The sequence below is a fragment of the Bacillus rossius genome, chromosome 1 (assembly GCF_032445375.1).
Source record: "Bacillus rossius redtenbacheri isolate Brsri chromosome 1, Brsri_v3, whole genome shotgun sequence".
NCBI classification, from domain to species: Eukaryota; Metazoa; Arthropoda; class Insecta; order Phasmatodea; family Bacillidae; genus Bacillus; species Bacillus rossius.
In genome coordinates this window covers 220,190,384-220,207,879 of record NC_086330.1, presented here as the reverse complement: position 1 = coordinate 220,207,879, position 17,496 = coordinate 220,190,384, and the positions used below count along the sequence as shown (strand labels likewise).

General features: G+C 35.7%; 1 protein-coding gene across 7 annotated transcripts in view; it reads left to right on the top strand.

The window, feature by feature from the left end:
• Positions 1-17,496, top strand: part of LOC134527305 (coiled-coil domain-containing protein 28A) — a 127,842-nt gene that overhangs the window by 92,333 nt on the left and 18,013 nt on the right. For 6 of the 7 annotated variants that reach the window (XM_063359856.1, XM_063359861.1, XM_063359863.1 and 3 more), the window contains exon 5: positions 2,259-2,378. In XM_063359856.1, coding sequence (XP_063215926.1) covers positions 2,259-2,378 — 120 coding nt within the window. The remainder of the gene's footprint in view (positions 1-2,258; positions 2,379-17,496) is intronic. The other variant, XM_063359857.1, reaches the window with a different exon arrangement.

Here is a 17,496-nt window from a genome sequence, read left to right as displayed (position 1 = left end):
GAAAAAGTGGAATGTTTATATTGTGTGTGGTAAAATTTTAATTTGTACCTTTCTAGTGGGAAGGAGATCAAGACCAGTTTTTCTAGTATAATTTGTTTTTGTGATTTCAGCATTATTCGTGTTTAATATTTAAACACACAGGCCCTACCTAAACATAATATATAAAACATAAAACGAAACCGTGTACTGTTTTGATGCTGGCCAATGGCACTGGGAATTATTTAGTTATTCAAAACTAACAATTACTATACAACACAATGTGACAACTATCAACAACTCTGTAAGGGCATTGGTAAAAAGTGAGTGACTCGTGAAACTAGCTTTTAAAATCAGGTAACCTCAATTGCTGAAACGGCAACCTCTAGTATACACAAATTTGATTATTATAGTTAAATTATTTGTAAGTTTAGTAAATTGAATTACATTACAAATTTTTTAATATTTACTTTTTATGCTTTTAAGAATACTTAAATTAGTACTAGTGAATTTTTACTTTTATCAAATTTTGCAGTTAGTTCAGTTACATTGACTACATCATAGTAGGTAGTTCATAACCAATGGTCTCATGATTTCATGGGATTTTAAATGTAACTAACCTAATATAACCTACCATACTGTCCACACAATTTTTTATGTTTTTATGTAGCTGATCTAACAACCTAACCAGACCATCTGTCCACATTATTTAAAAAAATCTTAATTGTAGTCAACCTTAAACAACTTCAATTTGTACAATATCACAGTATTTTTAATAAATGAAACCTAACCTTACCACTCAGTAAAGTAGTAAACTACTGGTAAACTACTTGAAGTACCATCACAACTGATTTGATGGATAAGAAAACATACAGATGAAGTGTTACTGGTGTTTTATTCTGAGGAAAGAGATTTTATCATGTTAATATTTATTTTGGTAGGCATGCATTTTAAGATTAAAATGACACATTTTATAGGCATATACATCTTTCTTTTCCTCTAGAAAATCCAACATCTAGTGACTCCATGGAATTGTTTATGTCTGGAAGGTCAGGGAGATTTATTGATTCAGGTCAGGTCAGGTGAAGCCAAGCTTGTTGTCATGGTGTAGCACTAATCACCTAATTGCACACTCATTACCTGACATAATTGTTTGAGCATTTTAGGGTAGTAATATTGGCAACTATGGTATCTTGGGAACATGTTTATTGTGAACAAACCAACGTTGCCTTTGAGCTAGATGTGTGGCAACACAACGCAGACAAGAACCACCCTACATGCCCGGAGTGGTTGTGGTCGTGGGATGCGGGTCAAACAGAAGCCAGGATGGCTGGCAGATCCTCTGGGATGTGCCTCTTGTCCCCTCGCTCTATTGCTGGGTCGACTCTCTCCAACAAACTTCCCTCTCTGACATGTTTCTTATTAACATATTAAATGAAAATTTGTTGACAAACTTAAGGTTATTGTAGTTAGTTCCTGTAATTAGTTCAGACATTTTATAGCTTCACAGATTTTTGCTATATTTTCATCCGTTTTGAATGCTGAAAGAAAGTCGTCCACTTCTAGAATCAGAAATCCACTAGTTAAACTCAAGTCCAAGTCTCCCTCTCTGTAAGCCCTCTGAAGCAGTGCAAAATTTTACTCTGCTTAATTTTTGTGTAAGAAAAGTGAACTGCAAGTCAATGTCTGCCATTGTGAAATCTCCGAACATGTTAAACAGCATGTAAAAAAATCATACTGACTGCTAAAATATTTTTTTAGGATGACATTCGGGAAAATGATCAAGTGTTATGTTTAGGGATGACACCTATGAGAAGAATTTAAAACTATAAGCCTTTTTTCTCAAACTAAATTTTTATTTTTAGGTCCCTCCTTTTTCACATACGTAATTGATTGTAGATTAACTAATAGGTATGTCACAGCAGCTTATTTTCAGAAATTAAATAAATAAATGATACAGTGAAATTGCATTACATCATCTTGAAAAAAACACACCTTGTTGTTACTTAATAACTAAAGTACTTTATACTAAACCGTTCAGAAATGTAAAACGTCTTGTTGAGACCTGAAAATATATACTTTAAAGAGAGAAATCCTTTATAGTGAGGTACTTTGTGATGAGGTTTCACTGTATTTAGTTATTTTTTATGTTTTTACTTTATGTTTGACCCTTTTTTTACTTTTGTTTTGTTTTGATTTTGTTCTGTTTGTTTTGCTTCAGGATTTTTTTTCCCTTTTTATTTGAGTTTTTTTTTTTTTTTTTTTTTACTGTGGGGGTTTAGGTCGGCAGCGTGGGTACCAACACCACTGTTTTCTCTCAGATGTGACAGACGTGCGTCGCATGGAGGCGGCCTTGCTACACCTGCTCGAAGACTTCCATTCCGGCAAGCTGCGGGCATTCGGTACGTAAGGCGGCTCTGGAATATAGTCACCTCTTGTTCATTTAGCTAGAAATTTCTTCTGATCACTTTAAACAACAACAAAACTACTTGTTGGTTTGTGGGTTGGCGTGTCCTCGACATGAAACCAAGAAGTAATTTGTGACTGGCCAAGAGAGCCCACAATCTAGAACAAAAAAATTACAAAATACCTAATATATATATATATATATATAAATTTAGAGTTTAATTTTTTAATATTATTTTACTAAATATAAGTATAGAAGTATACGAGGGTCATTCAATAAGTAACGAGACCAAATACTTTAACATCTGTGCATATGCCGCCGAGCCATACCGTTATCACCCGGCCACAGACTGAGACGTGATGAACTTCAGTCTAGCCAGTGGCAGGGTAACTCACACTCAAATAATACAAAGCAACGTCTGCCCATTGTCTGCCGGTAACTGTATGTGCGCAAGCACCTGCAGTTGGAATCATAGTGGAATCATGGCTTCCAAGTGAGAGCGTAATGCATCGTGTAGAAGTATTTGAGACAAAACTATAAGTATTACGGCATGCAGAATGTCATGAAGGCGACACTTATGTTGGTCGCACTTTAGTTTTAAGCAAGTCAACTGTGCACATAATCGTATGAAACAGGACTCTATCAAACGTTTATATATGTCTCATGCTGTTGGTTGTACTAGCGGGAATATATTTGACATTAGATACCAGAACAAAAATTAATAGATGATTTACATGGGTAAAGTTGTTAAATGAATGGTGCAAAAAAAAATAACGAGTCTGACAGGATTGGTATGAACCAAGATGTGATACATGAATAAGCACTTTAAAGTTTGAAAAATTAAAATGTAAATGTATGAACAATAACACCAGTTTCACTGCCAGTAAAGGATGTTTTGAAAAGTTCGTGAAAAGGTATGTGACATGAGTTGGTCACGCCCTGGCAAGCAAGTCAACCAGCGGACTGGCGATAAGTAGGTACATAACCACCTATCTCCCATTATGCGGTGTCATATTTGTCATATAAAGTATTCGATGGTAGGCGTATAAAGATAAATGGTGTGACATATTTATCGTTGAGTGTTATTTATTCTAAGCATTTATATTACATGAAGAATATTTTCCTACACATTTTGGAACACAGTAAGTACATTAGCCTTGCTATTTATGGGGACCATTGCTTCAGAATACACAGTTTCGAATAACACAAATGTTTTTAGGAACTCATTAGTTGTGCTAAGTGAAGGATTGGGGTACTGAACATTTATTCGCCCAGCAATCTGTGCATTTCTTCAAAACAGGAATCAGTTTGTGCAGTGTGAGAACAACTTTCTTCACAGCATAGAATTTCTGGATATATATTATGATACGTTTATTAAAGCTGTCAATCTCAATTTTACATTTTTTGTGGCCTGCACATTAACAATCAATATGCTATAGCAAACGTAATAATCAAAAATAAATATACATATGCATGACTGTCCTATTTTGTATACCTTACATAATCAATGTTAAATACACTTTTCCAACATCACTGATGCATGTTAAACATGTCTAAAGCACATGGCTTACTTGTTTTTTACCTGGTGTTGTATGCAGTTCATTTGCCATTTAAATTTTATTTCTTTTGACTATGCATCTATTTTGCTTTGCTTACAACACATTCCTTAGCTTTGTGAATATGAATCAAAAGGCATTTTTCATAAGCTTCTTGGTCACAGATTGATATTACTTTACTTATTTCTTCTCTTTACTGTGAATAAAATTATTACTTTTCTCCTACGCTTTACGTTCGGCTCCTTACTCTTTGCAATATAAAATTAAATATGATTCAGAGCAGTGCTGCTGGTTGATTCTTGAAGAACTTACTTATTTCCGTGTTGGATATTTGATTGAGGTGAAATTTTCCATGAAAAGGACTTGTAAGACAGCCACTCGGCCAGCAAACAGTGTTATGGATAGTGTTATGGATTCAGTCAGTCTTCTTCCAATACTGAGATGTGGAAGGAGGAGAGGTTATACTTAAAACAAAGTTTTACCACTTTTACCTGTGAAAGATTCAGTTCATGGATAATCTACTATTTCTTTCTCTTGCACAGACAGTTCAAAGTGTGTAATAAAGAGAGCTTTTGTTTTCCTGATGATTTGTTTAGTGACTGTTTTTAAAGAGTAATCATTCCTGATTCCAAGTTGCATTGGTGTTTTTTTCTTTTGATTCGATGTGAGTATTGCACTACAGTATAGCCTTGTTTGTCAGCTTGCTGGTTGTTGATGCGGGTATTCGTGCTGTTGCTGTCATCATGGAAATCTCACTGAGTCTTACGTGGGTCAGCCATCTGGTCACCCTGCGAGCAGATGGATATTGCAACATTGTGTACCATTGACCTTACCATTCTTGACAACTTGGTAAAAAGATTTTTTGATTTCTTTTTTACTTTTCAATTCTTGTTTGGTTTGAATTACAGTAGAACCTCGATGATACGTTCCCGTTTCATACATTTTCCCGTGTCATACGCCGATTAATTTTTGTCCCGCCAAAAGTACTATGTTTACAATGGTTTACTTTCCCGGAACATACACTTATAAAATCATTAATTTCCCGTTTCATACGTTTTTACGAAGCGTAAAAGCCCAAGATTCACAAATTTTTTTTTTTATATTCCTTCTGATAAACTACGTTTTAATGCCTTTAGTTCGAAAAACGTTCATTGTTTACATTTGCAAACGTAAGAAAATAACTTTATCCCACCATAGATATTGATAGTATCATAAGAAGACTGTGCACTTCGCTAGTAGCATCTATGGTCAGCACCAAGCGAGACTAGTGGCGCCAACTAGCAATGATTATGAAAATGGTGCACGCGTTTTACCAAGGCACGGATCTCATATTTTGTGCATTCATTAATCTTTGAACTGAATATACCTGTTTGTTATTGTTTTCTTACGATCTGAGTGTTTTGTATTTTACGTTTCTCAAGTTAAACATATTATTGAAAATTGTTCTGTTGCATAAAGTTGTTTGTAAAAAGAAATAAACAAGCATAAATATCTGATTTTCTTTTTACAATAGCCTAATTTTTTAAATTTCTAATTTAGGCTTGGTGACTTTTCCTGCCCTCCAAGAAAGGACTTCATAACATTTTGTAAGGCCACTGTTTCTCATGTCAGCTTTACTTGATTATGGACTGTATTTTACATTTCTGGTGGTTTTATTATATGTATATATAATTATGAATTCATATCTTTCATATAATGCAATTATTTACACATTATGTATTTAAGTTTAATCTGACATTGTGCTTGTATGCTAGATTGAAAAAAAAAAAAATTATTGCCATTCCCTTTTCATACACTTTCCCGCATCATACACCATTTTTGTGCCCTCCGTTGAAAAGTGTATGACAGGGGTTCTACTGTATTTCATTTTTTAGTTCACAGATTTCATTCCTAGAATCATCAAACAGTGTTTTGAGAACAAGATTCTCACTTTTAATTCATCAACTTTAGTACATAATTAATTCATTAGATCAATTAACTAATTTGCATTACTTGATTCTATTGTTCCAGATACAGAGATGGCCATAGTTGATTCTTTTTATTTTATGAAACACTTCAGAGGAGAGTTCTGGCTTTAATTTATAACACCGTTGGGTGCAAATTCAAATGTTAAAACATTATTATCATCTGGCATTGAGAACCCCAGAAATTAGTGATACTTGTATCTAGAGGAGTTAGTTGTACCTCTTTATCACTAATATCCAGACAATTAAATACTGTTAATTACTTCTGACGCGGGAGTACACAAATAGAGCATCTATCTACCGCAGATATTCAATTGCGACAGATAGACATTCGGTCGTGACTGTTGGTCAATGCAAAGTCCATTTTCAGTAGCCTATTGCAAGAAAGTAAGTTTTATTGTAAAATTTAATTTATTTGACTAGCCACAAGTCTTCCGAAAAAAACCTCCATAAAAAGACATGATCCATGAAATATTGTATTTTTATTGAAATACAATAAGTATATCAAAGAAAGCAGATGTCTCCCAAATTAAACAATGCTATACAAGGGCAAACACGACCTATAATTTTGACGCATAGAAAAAGCATAAACCAGTAATCATGTCTAGCTGTAAGCAAGTGGCCAAGTCAAAGTCCTTTTTCAGTGTCTCTTTACTAAAACATTAGAGGTTTTACTATTAAAACATGAAATAATTTTCTTAGTGACATGCATTTCAAACAAAATTTTACCAAAGACTGGAATATTTTGTGTCTCATATTTTAGAAGATGTCTAATATTCGTCACCAAGTAAAGCATAAATTTAGAGATGCTCATATGAAGTTTAGACTTTGTGTGGCCTCTTACAATTAAGATGAAAAATATTTAATGGAGGAAATTTTTTTTTGCATTTATAAATATCTCATATATCTCATAAATAATAAATAAATAAATGCAAAAGGCAAAATAGACTTTCTGAGGTGTAAAATATAAGTGTAAACAGAGCTGTGTTCAACCAACATTGTGTGTGAATCAATGTATTTTGAATGTGCATCGTGTTATCTCTAACTTTAGTAGACTTGTGTGTGGAAATGGAGGATAGTGAGGTAAGCCAGTAAGATGCCTGATAGCCAAATAATTTATACTAGGTAGGGAAAGAAAGGGATGAATGTAGAACAAGAAGTTATTATCTCACAACATTAAGCATGGATATGTCTTTAAGGCGGGCAGCTGGACAAGTAGTGTTACTGGAGTAATTCTATACCACAGAGACTGCACTTTTTAAATTGATCAATTTTTCAAAATCAGTTATTTTTTAACATACTGAGGTAGGCATGTGCGAATGTTAAATTTTCGTTGCGAATCGAATTGCAAAACGAATAGTAACTATTTGTGCGAAGTCGAATCGAATGTGAATAGTTGCATTTTTTTTATCTCAACTTCCCAAACCTATTAATAAAGTGTCCCACATAAAAATAACTGCAGTTTTAATCTGTTTTATTTAAAAACATTGTAATGCCTACAGGCATAAGGACGGGGTGGGACGCCATAGCATAGCAAGGATTGCGAACGGGTATTTGTAACACAACAAGTTTGAAACAATAATAAAGTTTTAATAAAACTTAACAAAAATAAATAACAAGGTAATCATTTACGTAACAAATAAACCAAGTGCTTAACACACACAGCAAAAGAGAATGAGCCATTATCAAGGCTACAAAAAAGGTGAGATTTTACGCCGGCGCATCGTGGTACAAAACATGCGCGGTAGACGCATTGAAACGGCCAAATTACAAGATTGTCAAAACGCAGGGAAAACCCACTGCCTTATGCGGATTACGTGCGTTACAAAAAGTAAGTTACATTATCTTAAAATGAATAATTACGTTACGTTTTACGTACGTCGACGACTCAGGGGAGAACAGTTACAAACAAGTGAAGTTAAATTAAATTAATTTACATGATTTCCAAAAGTAATTTTCCAGGTGGAGATCGAAAGGGAATTTAGACAAAACACACAAAATTCAAGAAACGTTTACGTTATGGCAAGGGCCACCACCTCACTCCAACTTACATTTTCTTTCCCCCGAGGTCGCGCACGTCGTACAAAGTTAAAGTCTAACTGACTGACTACATGCTGGCTAACAACCACTCGAGCTCTAAACGAGGTCAGGCAAGCTAGTTAATACTAGGAGAACAAGACCGAACAAATTGAAAAAATCTGCTTTTATAACATATGTGCCGCGCAGCGCACATGCGCCGAACGGAGGAGGAGAGGGGAGGCGAGAAGCAAACAGGCATACACTAGGAGGGGGAAGGAAGAAGGGGACGACGAGCCGCCGCCCGCGCAGACGCGCGGAATTTGAAAGAAGCGGCGATCCTAACACTTCAACATGACACCAACTATTTTGAAAAAAAAAATTCTTATATGTAAAATTTAATTATAGTTTTATAATCTCAACATAAATTTAAGTACTTTTCTTTTGAGCCTTCAAAAAATGTCCATTGTTTAAGTATAATTAACTTTATACTAAACCGGGAAAAATTATTGAACTCCCATGTCCATTTGGGGCAAGAACAAAAAACAAAAACTATTTAAAAATATACACACAAAACCCCACTTAAATCTTTTAGTATATAAAACATTTAAACACTAGGTTCTAGTTGTAGCATCTCAGCAGTTTAGCTTTTATTTTAAGTTGGCATGTAAAAACACCAATTGCTCTACATGCTGAGGAAGCAAGTTTTCTCTTTGTGCTGAAACAAAATTCCCAGCTGCTGAAAAGAGACGCTCTGAATTTACTTGTGTGGCAGGAACCTCCAGATACTTTTGCGCTACTTAGGATAAATATCGGTACTTTGTGCCTTAATTTTTCCACCATTACAATGGATTTTCATGTCTGCTGATGCGGGGTTCTTTTAAGTACTGTCATACCTTTTCTTCTCCTTCATCATAATCTTTATTGTCTTGCGTTGGAATACTGTCCAAGATAGCCCATAAGGCCATAAAGAAGACATTGTTGCAGAGTTAGAAATGTTAGATTGAACTTCTTTAACTGCATTAATGGAATCCGTTTTTATACTTTTAATTTCCGACAAAAGAATGGCTTGTGATTCCATTGTTGATAGAAGAACACCTTTAAATCTGGGATCTCGACTTACGTTTTTATGCAATGCTCTTGCAAGTGTCACTCCATCTTTTTTGGCAGCGATGTGCGATTCGAGGTTACAAAGAAGACAGTGAAGTACTGGAATGATAATAGACAATGTTGGGTAAGTGTTACCACTCATTTCTTCTGTCGCCTCTGCAAGTGGTTGTAAAACTTGAACAAAGTTCTCAGCAAGTTTCCATTCCACTGCGATCAGCATGTCTGTATCACTAGAGTTCATGTGGTCGGGAACAAGAGCAGGTTTCATTTCCAGCAGTCTCTTGAGCATTTGCTACTCTGAACACCAACGTGTATCAACATGCTGAATTACCTCTAGTTTAGGCATATTCAACTGCTCCTGGAGTGTGTGTAGTCTTTTCCTAGCACGAGTGCTTCTTCGGTAATGACCAACTATACTCCTGGCCTTACTAAGAAGTGTGGTTGTACCTGGGCAATCATTCTTGCTGTTTTCAATTTAAATTTGAAGGGTATGAGCAAAACATGATCTTGAACCATCTCTAAATAATTATGCAGAATCCTGTCTGGAATTATGAGCATCGTCAGTGATACAGAATAATGGTATAGGCGACACTGCTGGGTCGATTCTCCAGTCAATGAGAACATTTTGTAGGGTAGCAGCCACATGAACACTTGTATGGGATTCATTTACAACAGTGTTGCTTATTGTAAATGACACAGAAGTAAAGTCGGGTCGGAGATAATTGCAGGTAAGTCTGATGTAACTGTCCGATGAACACGAAGTCCAGCTATCAGATGTAAATCTTGTACAAGCATTTCCTAGAGGGTTTTTTTTTTTTTTCCTAATAAAGTGCTGCGATGTAATGTTCAGAGAAAGTAGTTTTGCATGGTACTGTATATGTAGGTGCAACATGTTTGTGTCCCATTAAATCTTGAAACCCACGCCCTTCTACAAACTCATAAGGCAAAAGTTATGTTGCCAACATTTTGGCATTTTGTTTTGTAATACTTTGTACTTTAGGATCGGTTGGTGACATCTTCTGCGTACTTCTGAACATATTCGATAAAGTAGACTGTAGAAATTGTGGTTTTTTCTTTGCAGAAGTTTCTGAATTTTTTCTTTATCTTTCAATAGCTCCTTGTACAACACAGTGTGTTTGGCCCCCAAATGGTTCAGGAGTGTCGTCGTAGTCCGTCCAAGAAATATTTTTTTTTTATGTCTTACTCATTTTCTTGAGAAAATGATTTATTTTGTACAATCAGGATAACATATAAAATGTACTAGATGTGTTTTTAAAATAGAAAGTGATATTTTAAATATTTAAACACAGGGCATTCAACTGTTCTCATGTTTTAAATGGAAATCATCTGTAATAACGAAACTGCCCTCAGATGGCAATCAAAAATAGTGCAATACTCTAAAATAGTTATTCTTCTGAAAACAACATTATAGAAATTTTATTTTTGAGTTTCTCTCATTTTATTTGATGACTCTGGTAAACTGCATTGCAGTATTTCAAGTTTTTAATCAATCGTTTGCAGTTTTAACAGTTGATTAGGTTAAGTTAGGTTAGGCTAGGCTAGGCTAGGCTAGGCTAGCTTAGCTACATTTAAGTTATTCTAAATCATTTGAATGGGTGGTTAGGGTGTTAACTACATATAAAATAGGCCCTATTATTTAAATGCTGGAACCATTGGTTAGGTAAGCTTAGCTACAAATTAAAATACTGTCAGTTGGCATCCATTGATTGTTAGATTAGGTTAGCAACATTAAAAATACTTATTTGTGGTTTTTAGGACAAATAGTAGTCTACTCAAAAATACCATTTTCTGTATTTTTAATTTTTTTGATTAGCTCTAACCGTATTAGAAAAACACCAAAATTAGAATAATTAGTAATTTCACAGATCACTAAAGTCTAATAATATTTGCAATTTTTTCATCCACATCAAAATACTACACAAAAAAATGAAAAACTAGCGATAATTGCGATACGTGTTTTGGGGGAAATTCGGTATTGTAGAAAGATAATAAAATTTCCAAATTCGCTATCTAAACAATATCAATCTATTTCACAAACATTAACACTCTTTTATAGCAAATTACTTCATCATGGCTTCATCATGGCATCAAACGAAGTTAACGACGAAAATCATGTCCAAAAGTAGTCAACATGAAACGTTATTAGTTTGAAGGCATAAGAAAACGAACAAAAATAAATACATTTCAAGAGTGGTCGCAAAGTGACATAATTGCGTTTTACTTTGTCTTTTTTACTGCTGGATATTGCATTACAATCGGAGAACAGTTATTACCACGCATATAATATTTTATATCGCTGTGTACGACCTACAAATTTATCAAAACAATACAATTATCATTGTAACATAACCTACCACGCGGGCATTTGAACAATCGTTTGCATTTATCGAATTGTGCGGAACAATCGCCAACATCTGTGAAAAAAATTCCATATTGCACTACGTTTTTTCCTTTTCACGGTATTTCTCTAGATTGTGATGATCCCTCTGCGCCTTTATACATTTATAATTTCGTTAGATGAAATTAATAAGCTGCAATATGTTATGTAACTCTTTAGATTAATCGATTATGAAGTCACACTTGTGCAAGAGGTCGATCTTCCAAAGTTAACAGAAAACAAATTGTACGTGCGACGTAAAGACGTGAATGATACGAAGCTTCATTTAATGCGAATAGTTCATATCGTTTCGAAGTGTTATCGAATATTAAAAAAACTTCGAATTCGTTTGTACTATCGAAGCTTCGCACATGCCTATACTGAGGTGTATAAATTAAGGGTAGTGACAATTCAACCCCTTAATTAATTGTCAGCGAGCAAAAATAAGTCTTATCACTTTTCTTTTACTTCTTTCACTTTCAATAGAATTTCAAAAGCCCCAATCCCCTGAAAGCTTCAAATGTGAGCGACTCAGTTGGTACTAGATCACATGATGTGCAAACCAAAGAACGCCAGATTAGAGCACCTACTGTATTTTCGACAACTACTTGACTATAGATTATTGAACTACGGTCTGTCACTGCCTTCTTCTATCTCGCAGGTTAAATGCAGTCTACTGTGCTTGTGTACCTGTTTGTGAACAGTTTTCTTTAAATAAATTTGGTGAATAATAATAATGATGATGATAATAATATTAATGAGACTGCCATTTTTGAAAAGCTTCTAGTTTAAATTATCTTGAATCATTTTTACATTATATATTTAGTTGTTTCTCAGTATTTAACAGTATTAAAAAATGTTTACAAATGCATAGGTCACAAAAAATTTACCACTGTCTCATTAATTTTTGTACATGAAACCAATTTTAACACCCTCTTTATAACATGATAGAGGGAAAACGTGATGACGCCCCTAAGACTTTCAAGTCTAGTCAAAAGAGGGTGGATGATTTGAAAGAGTATTAACAAAAAAACAGAGCATGATGTTACACATTGGATCTAGTTTCATTTTTATACTGTTGACAGAAAAATGATATTGACAGTCACTAATTATACTGGCCAAAAATGGATGCATGAATTAAATATCAGCACAGCTCTTTGAAAATACATTGTTGTACTTCACTTGAGATCTTTGTATATTTCTGATGGTAAATGATTAAAAACATGATTCAACTTATTGTCTTCTAGAGTGTATGTCAGGAGTGCAGTAGTTGGGGGTATAATTACCACCTGTAAGCTAACAGTTCCAATTGTTTAAGGGGGTACAGTAAAACCTTTTTGTTGCGACCCCATTTATTGCGACCACCTCTATTACAACCCGATTTCGAGGAACCGTGAAAAATTGCCGAAAATCCGAAAAAAATCGGACAGAAAATAAGTTTCTTGTGGTGAGTAGTGTGTTACTGCGTTTCTCTTGCCGAGTGCTGTACTGCCGTAGGCAGCGCATATCTAAAAATAGATACCACTTCCTGTCGACAGCTGTCAGCGCGTAACAACCCCCATTCCACGTCCCTTTGCCGGCAGGGTGCAGATAAAGGTTTTTGTGGCAACGTGTTTACGTTTAGCTTTTTGCGAGTGTCTAGTGTGGTATGCAGTTAAGGCAAAGAAAGCTACCTGCTGGATTTCTCTTAATTTTGATTACCATCGGTTGACAATATACAGTGACCGACTGGATGCACGCTCGCCTCGACTTGTTTTAACTGCCGCAGCGATGTTTATTTTAACAGTTCAAGCAATTATCTTTTCCCGTGGGTTGATAGAAAAAGGCTGCTTCACCCAGCATAAAAAAAAAAGGCTACGCCACTTATTGCCCACGCAGGAAACACACTGGCTGCCGTCTGTCGCCCTCGCATTTATCTTTCTTCTAACATTCAACGTCTCACCTCTCGCGCGAGCAATAATGAAGCGACCATGTATTGGGCTGTTTTATGCTTTGTTTGGTGACAGCAGCTTGATTTTATTCGGTAAATTCCTTTTCATAGGACCCTTGCTATTAAAATACATTTATATTTAAGTTTGAAAGCTTGTAAATTCCTTGCCAGAGATGACTGAACTCGAACTTGGTGTGAAAAGTGACATATTTTGACCCCTCCCTCGCCGCTTTAGTACCCCATTCATAATAGCCCAATTTTACGGGAGAAGGGAGGGTGAAATGAGCATTTTCTCACTGAAGGTTTTTCAAAGGGGAGCGAAGTTGGGGTGTTATAAGGGAGGACACTAGATGGTTTGTGTGTCTGGGAGGGATGAGCTAGCCTTGAAGAATGTAAACGAGAGGGGAGGGAGGGGGGACCTTATGCGTCATGAAGCCGCTGCCGCCAGCCAGCCGGGCGAGCTTCGTGTGCGCCCACTCGCATTGCAGAACCTACAGCTGCCATATTTTTAAAGGAAATGTCCCATTATTTTTCTGTTATTCTTACATGAACATTATTGAAAGTATTAAAGCCAACACAAAAATACGCTGTGTGTTAAAATTAACAGATTTTAATGATCTTTCATTTCGTTTTTTTTATTTATTTTTTCCTGATTTTCACATTTTGGTCAAAATGTCCAATTTTTTGACAGTTCCCGAGAATGTATTCGTAAAATCACTGCTTCATTAAATCCGGGGTTCGTGACATCGGGGTTCTAGTGTATTTAACTATGGAAAGCAGAAAACGTACATGTAAACTAACACATATTTTCTTTAGAGGTGGCCTGTAGGGCGACGGACTTATCGTGAAGGTTGAAGTGGGTTTAAAGCAAAGCCGTCTAGCATTGTGAGTAACAGCATCCTGCCATTGTACGGCTGGTTAGCGAGTAGCGGTTTGTTGGGGGGGGGGGGGGGGTTGGGGGGGGGGGGGAATTAAAATGAACTAAAAATTTTGGAAAACATCTATTACGACCCCCCCTCTATTACGACCCTATTCCTGGGAACCGTGAGGGGTCGTTTCAGAGAGGTTTGACTATGTCCATTCCAGGTCATTATTTAATATTTACATTCCACACGGTTATACTTGCTGACCTTTTGAATGGCTGTACTGTCACAAAATAAAAAAAATATATATTGTGCATACTTTTTGCATAGTTAGCTGGCAAATTTTTATTTTAAATGTTTTCATGCAGTATGTATAAGAATAATCAAATGTAATCTAAATCTGGAATGTTTTAGGTTTAATTTTTACTGGCTTCTGTTTGATATAGTTTAATTTCTTTCAGATTTTTTATTTTTAATCTTTTTATTTTACCTAGCTTTTTAAAATCCTCAGAATTATTATGATTTTTAACCCTTAATAGGGCGTGCTATGTTTTGTGACATGTGTAGTCGCACACGGTCATTATGACCAGGTATAAAAAAAATTCTGAAAAAAATTATAACATTTTACTTAGCTTGTTCTGAGACTTTTAATAAAAGAAACAGTAGTTTTAACATTCTTTTAATTTAATAATAGTGATTATTTCTTATATAATTGTAATGTAAAAAATATATAATACATGATTGTAAATACATTAAAATAGTGTCAACATGTTGTTTTTCATCTCACACTGGATAACATCAAATTCAAAATGTTAGTTTTCTTTTGTATCTATTAACCTCCATGCACCGTGCATAACACACAATTGGCTCATAATATAATATTATTGTCACGTTATTTTATATTTTATCTGACACATAAGAAATTCTAATTTTTTTCCACATATCATTACAAAAAACATAAGCAAAATATACAGTTTAACATAACACTTACTTGCCTGCCTACAAGTCCATGTCCTCATCACTCTGAACCTCTTTTTTTGAGCAGATGGTGCAGGTTGTAACAGTGTGTTCTGTACAGATGTAGCTGTTGCATTCCACACATGTGCTGGTTTTTCGATTCTTCTTCCATGAACAGAAAGCACGTCGTCCGGGAGCATTTTTTGCAGCAGCCACAGTTGGTTCAGGGATTCCTGCCAGTTGCCTTACCTTCATCTGTAGCTGTCGAGGAAGACTTTTTATTGCAGCACGTACTTTCAAGTGGTCAACACAGAGCTCATTTGACAGTTTTTTCAAATATTCTCGGCGGCTCATGTTGTTTTGGGTGTTGGCTTGGAATATGATGAAGCTGTTGATGCCAGCAATGTTCAACAGAGTGAAAAAAATATTTAGCGGCCAACGGCAACTTCTCCTTGCAACAGAGTAGGTGGCTTTCAGCTCGTCAACAGTGTCCACGCCTCCTTTCGTTGCATTGTAGAAGGTGAGAATCTCAGGCTTGCATGCGTTACCCGTTTCTTCGTCAATTGTGTCGGAATGGTGCATTGTAGACAGAAGAAGCACAACTTTGTTCTTCTTCGGCATATGAGAAAGTAAAGTGCAGTCTTTCCCAAAAGCAAACATGTTGCTAGGAGCCAATCGCAATTTAGTTTGCAAGAATATGGGTGGTATCTCCCTTTTATTTTTACGAATGGTACCAACCAAAGACAACTTGTGGTTCTTGATGAGATCAAGAGCAAGTGGAACGGAAGTGAACCAATTGTCTTTAGTAATATTCCGCCCACTTCCAGAAATTGGGGCTACCATCCTTTCCACAACCTTGTGCGCACTGTTTTCTACCTTGAATGGACCATCCGGCTGAGTACCCGCATAAATCTCCATGTTGAGAGTGTAGTGCACTCTAGAATCTGTAAGGGCAAAAATTTTAATCCCATACTTTACAGGCTTGTTTTTTATATATTTCCGGAAACTACAACGACCTCTGAATGATTCCAACATTTCATCCACTGTAGCGTACTCGCCAATTGTGTAGTGTTGCGCACATCAACTTACAAATTCATCAAATAGCTTTCTAACAGGAGCCAATTTGTCTCGTAATTTTCGTTCTGACCTGTCATTCAGATCGTCAAAACGCATAGCACGCAATAAGAAATACACTCTCTTTATAGATAATGTTGCGCCAAACTTATCTACACCTGTATCATCACTTGCCCATAAGTCAGACAAATTCAAGTGAGATGCTCTTAGTACACCTGCCAAATAAAGCAGCCCGAAAAGAGCCTTCATTTCATTTGTGTTTGTATCCAATGCATCTCTTTCACATTCATAGTTTTGGCGAAACTTTGCTATGCAAGTGTTAGTAAAGTTCACTATTTCATCAATTACAGAATCTGGAGAAAAAAACAGACTCCAGCACTCAAGAACAGTTTGTGTATTCCGTGCTAATCCTTTCACACCTGGCAAATGTGTAATAATATTTTGTTTCCTCACCCGAACTTTTTGTCTTGGTTGATGTATATACCACTTTGTAGTATTGTCTTTACCTAGGTAAATGGTACCCTGTTGGATTTCTTGTTCATTATCACTTTCACTGCCTGATGTTTCGGTGTCTGTATTGTGATCACTGTAGGTTAGACAGTCTTCATCTTCAGAGGCATTTCCACCGACATCTTCTTCGTCACTTTCGTTAAAAACATGTGTTAAAAGTTGTCTAATTCTTTCTTGTTCTCTATTACTTACAGTGTAATCACTCCAATTACTAAACATTATGAAAAGTTCACTAAAAGTGCTGAGATCTATGGCAGCATAGAAATGTTCCATCGAAGGTCGCGCACGGTGTTATTTTCCGGGATACACAAATAAAATGAAACTTTAAAGGTCGCGCACGGTCATAATGACCAGCTGAAATATTTCATGGATCCACTTTGAATGAAAGAGAGAACGCAACTGGCAGACAATGCCAGATTTGTAATTCTAGAACCCTATGACGCAGCTACTCAGAAGAGCGGATGATAGACAGCATGTACAGTCTCGTAGCAGTGAAAATTGATCATACCCGGTCATTTTGACCATAGCGCGACCGATTAAGGGTTAAAGGCAACATAAAATTAAATAAATTTCTCTGTAAAAATTAAAACCCTATCACGCAGTAGCCACCAGCATTGCCTTTAAACCCAGAAATGTTAAGTTATTTATATCTACCATTTGGATCTCATTATCCATACTGCACAAAAATTATAAAAATTCACTTTTGCTAACTAATTATGCAAAAAGTATGTACAA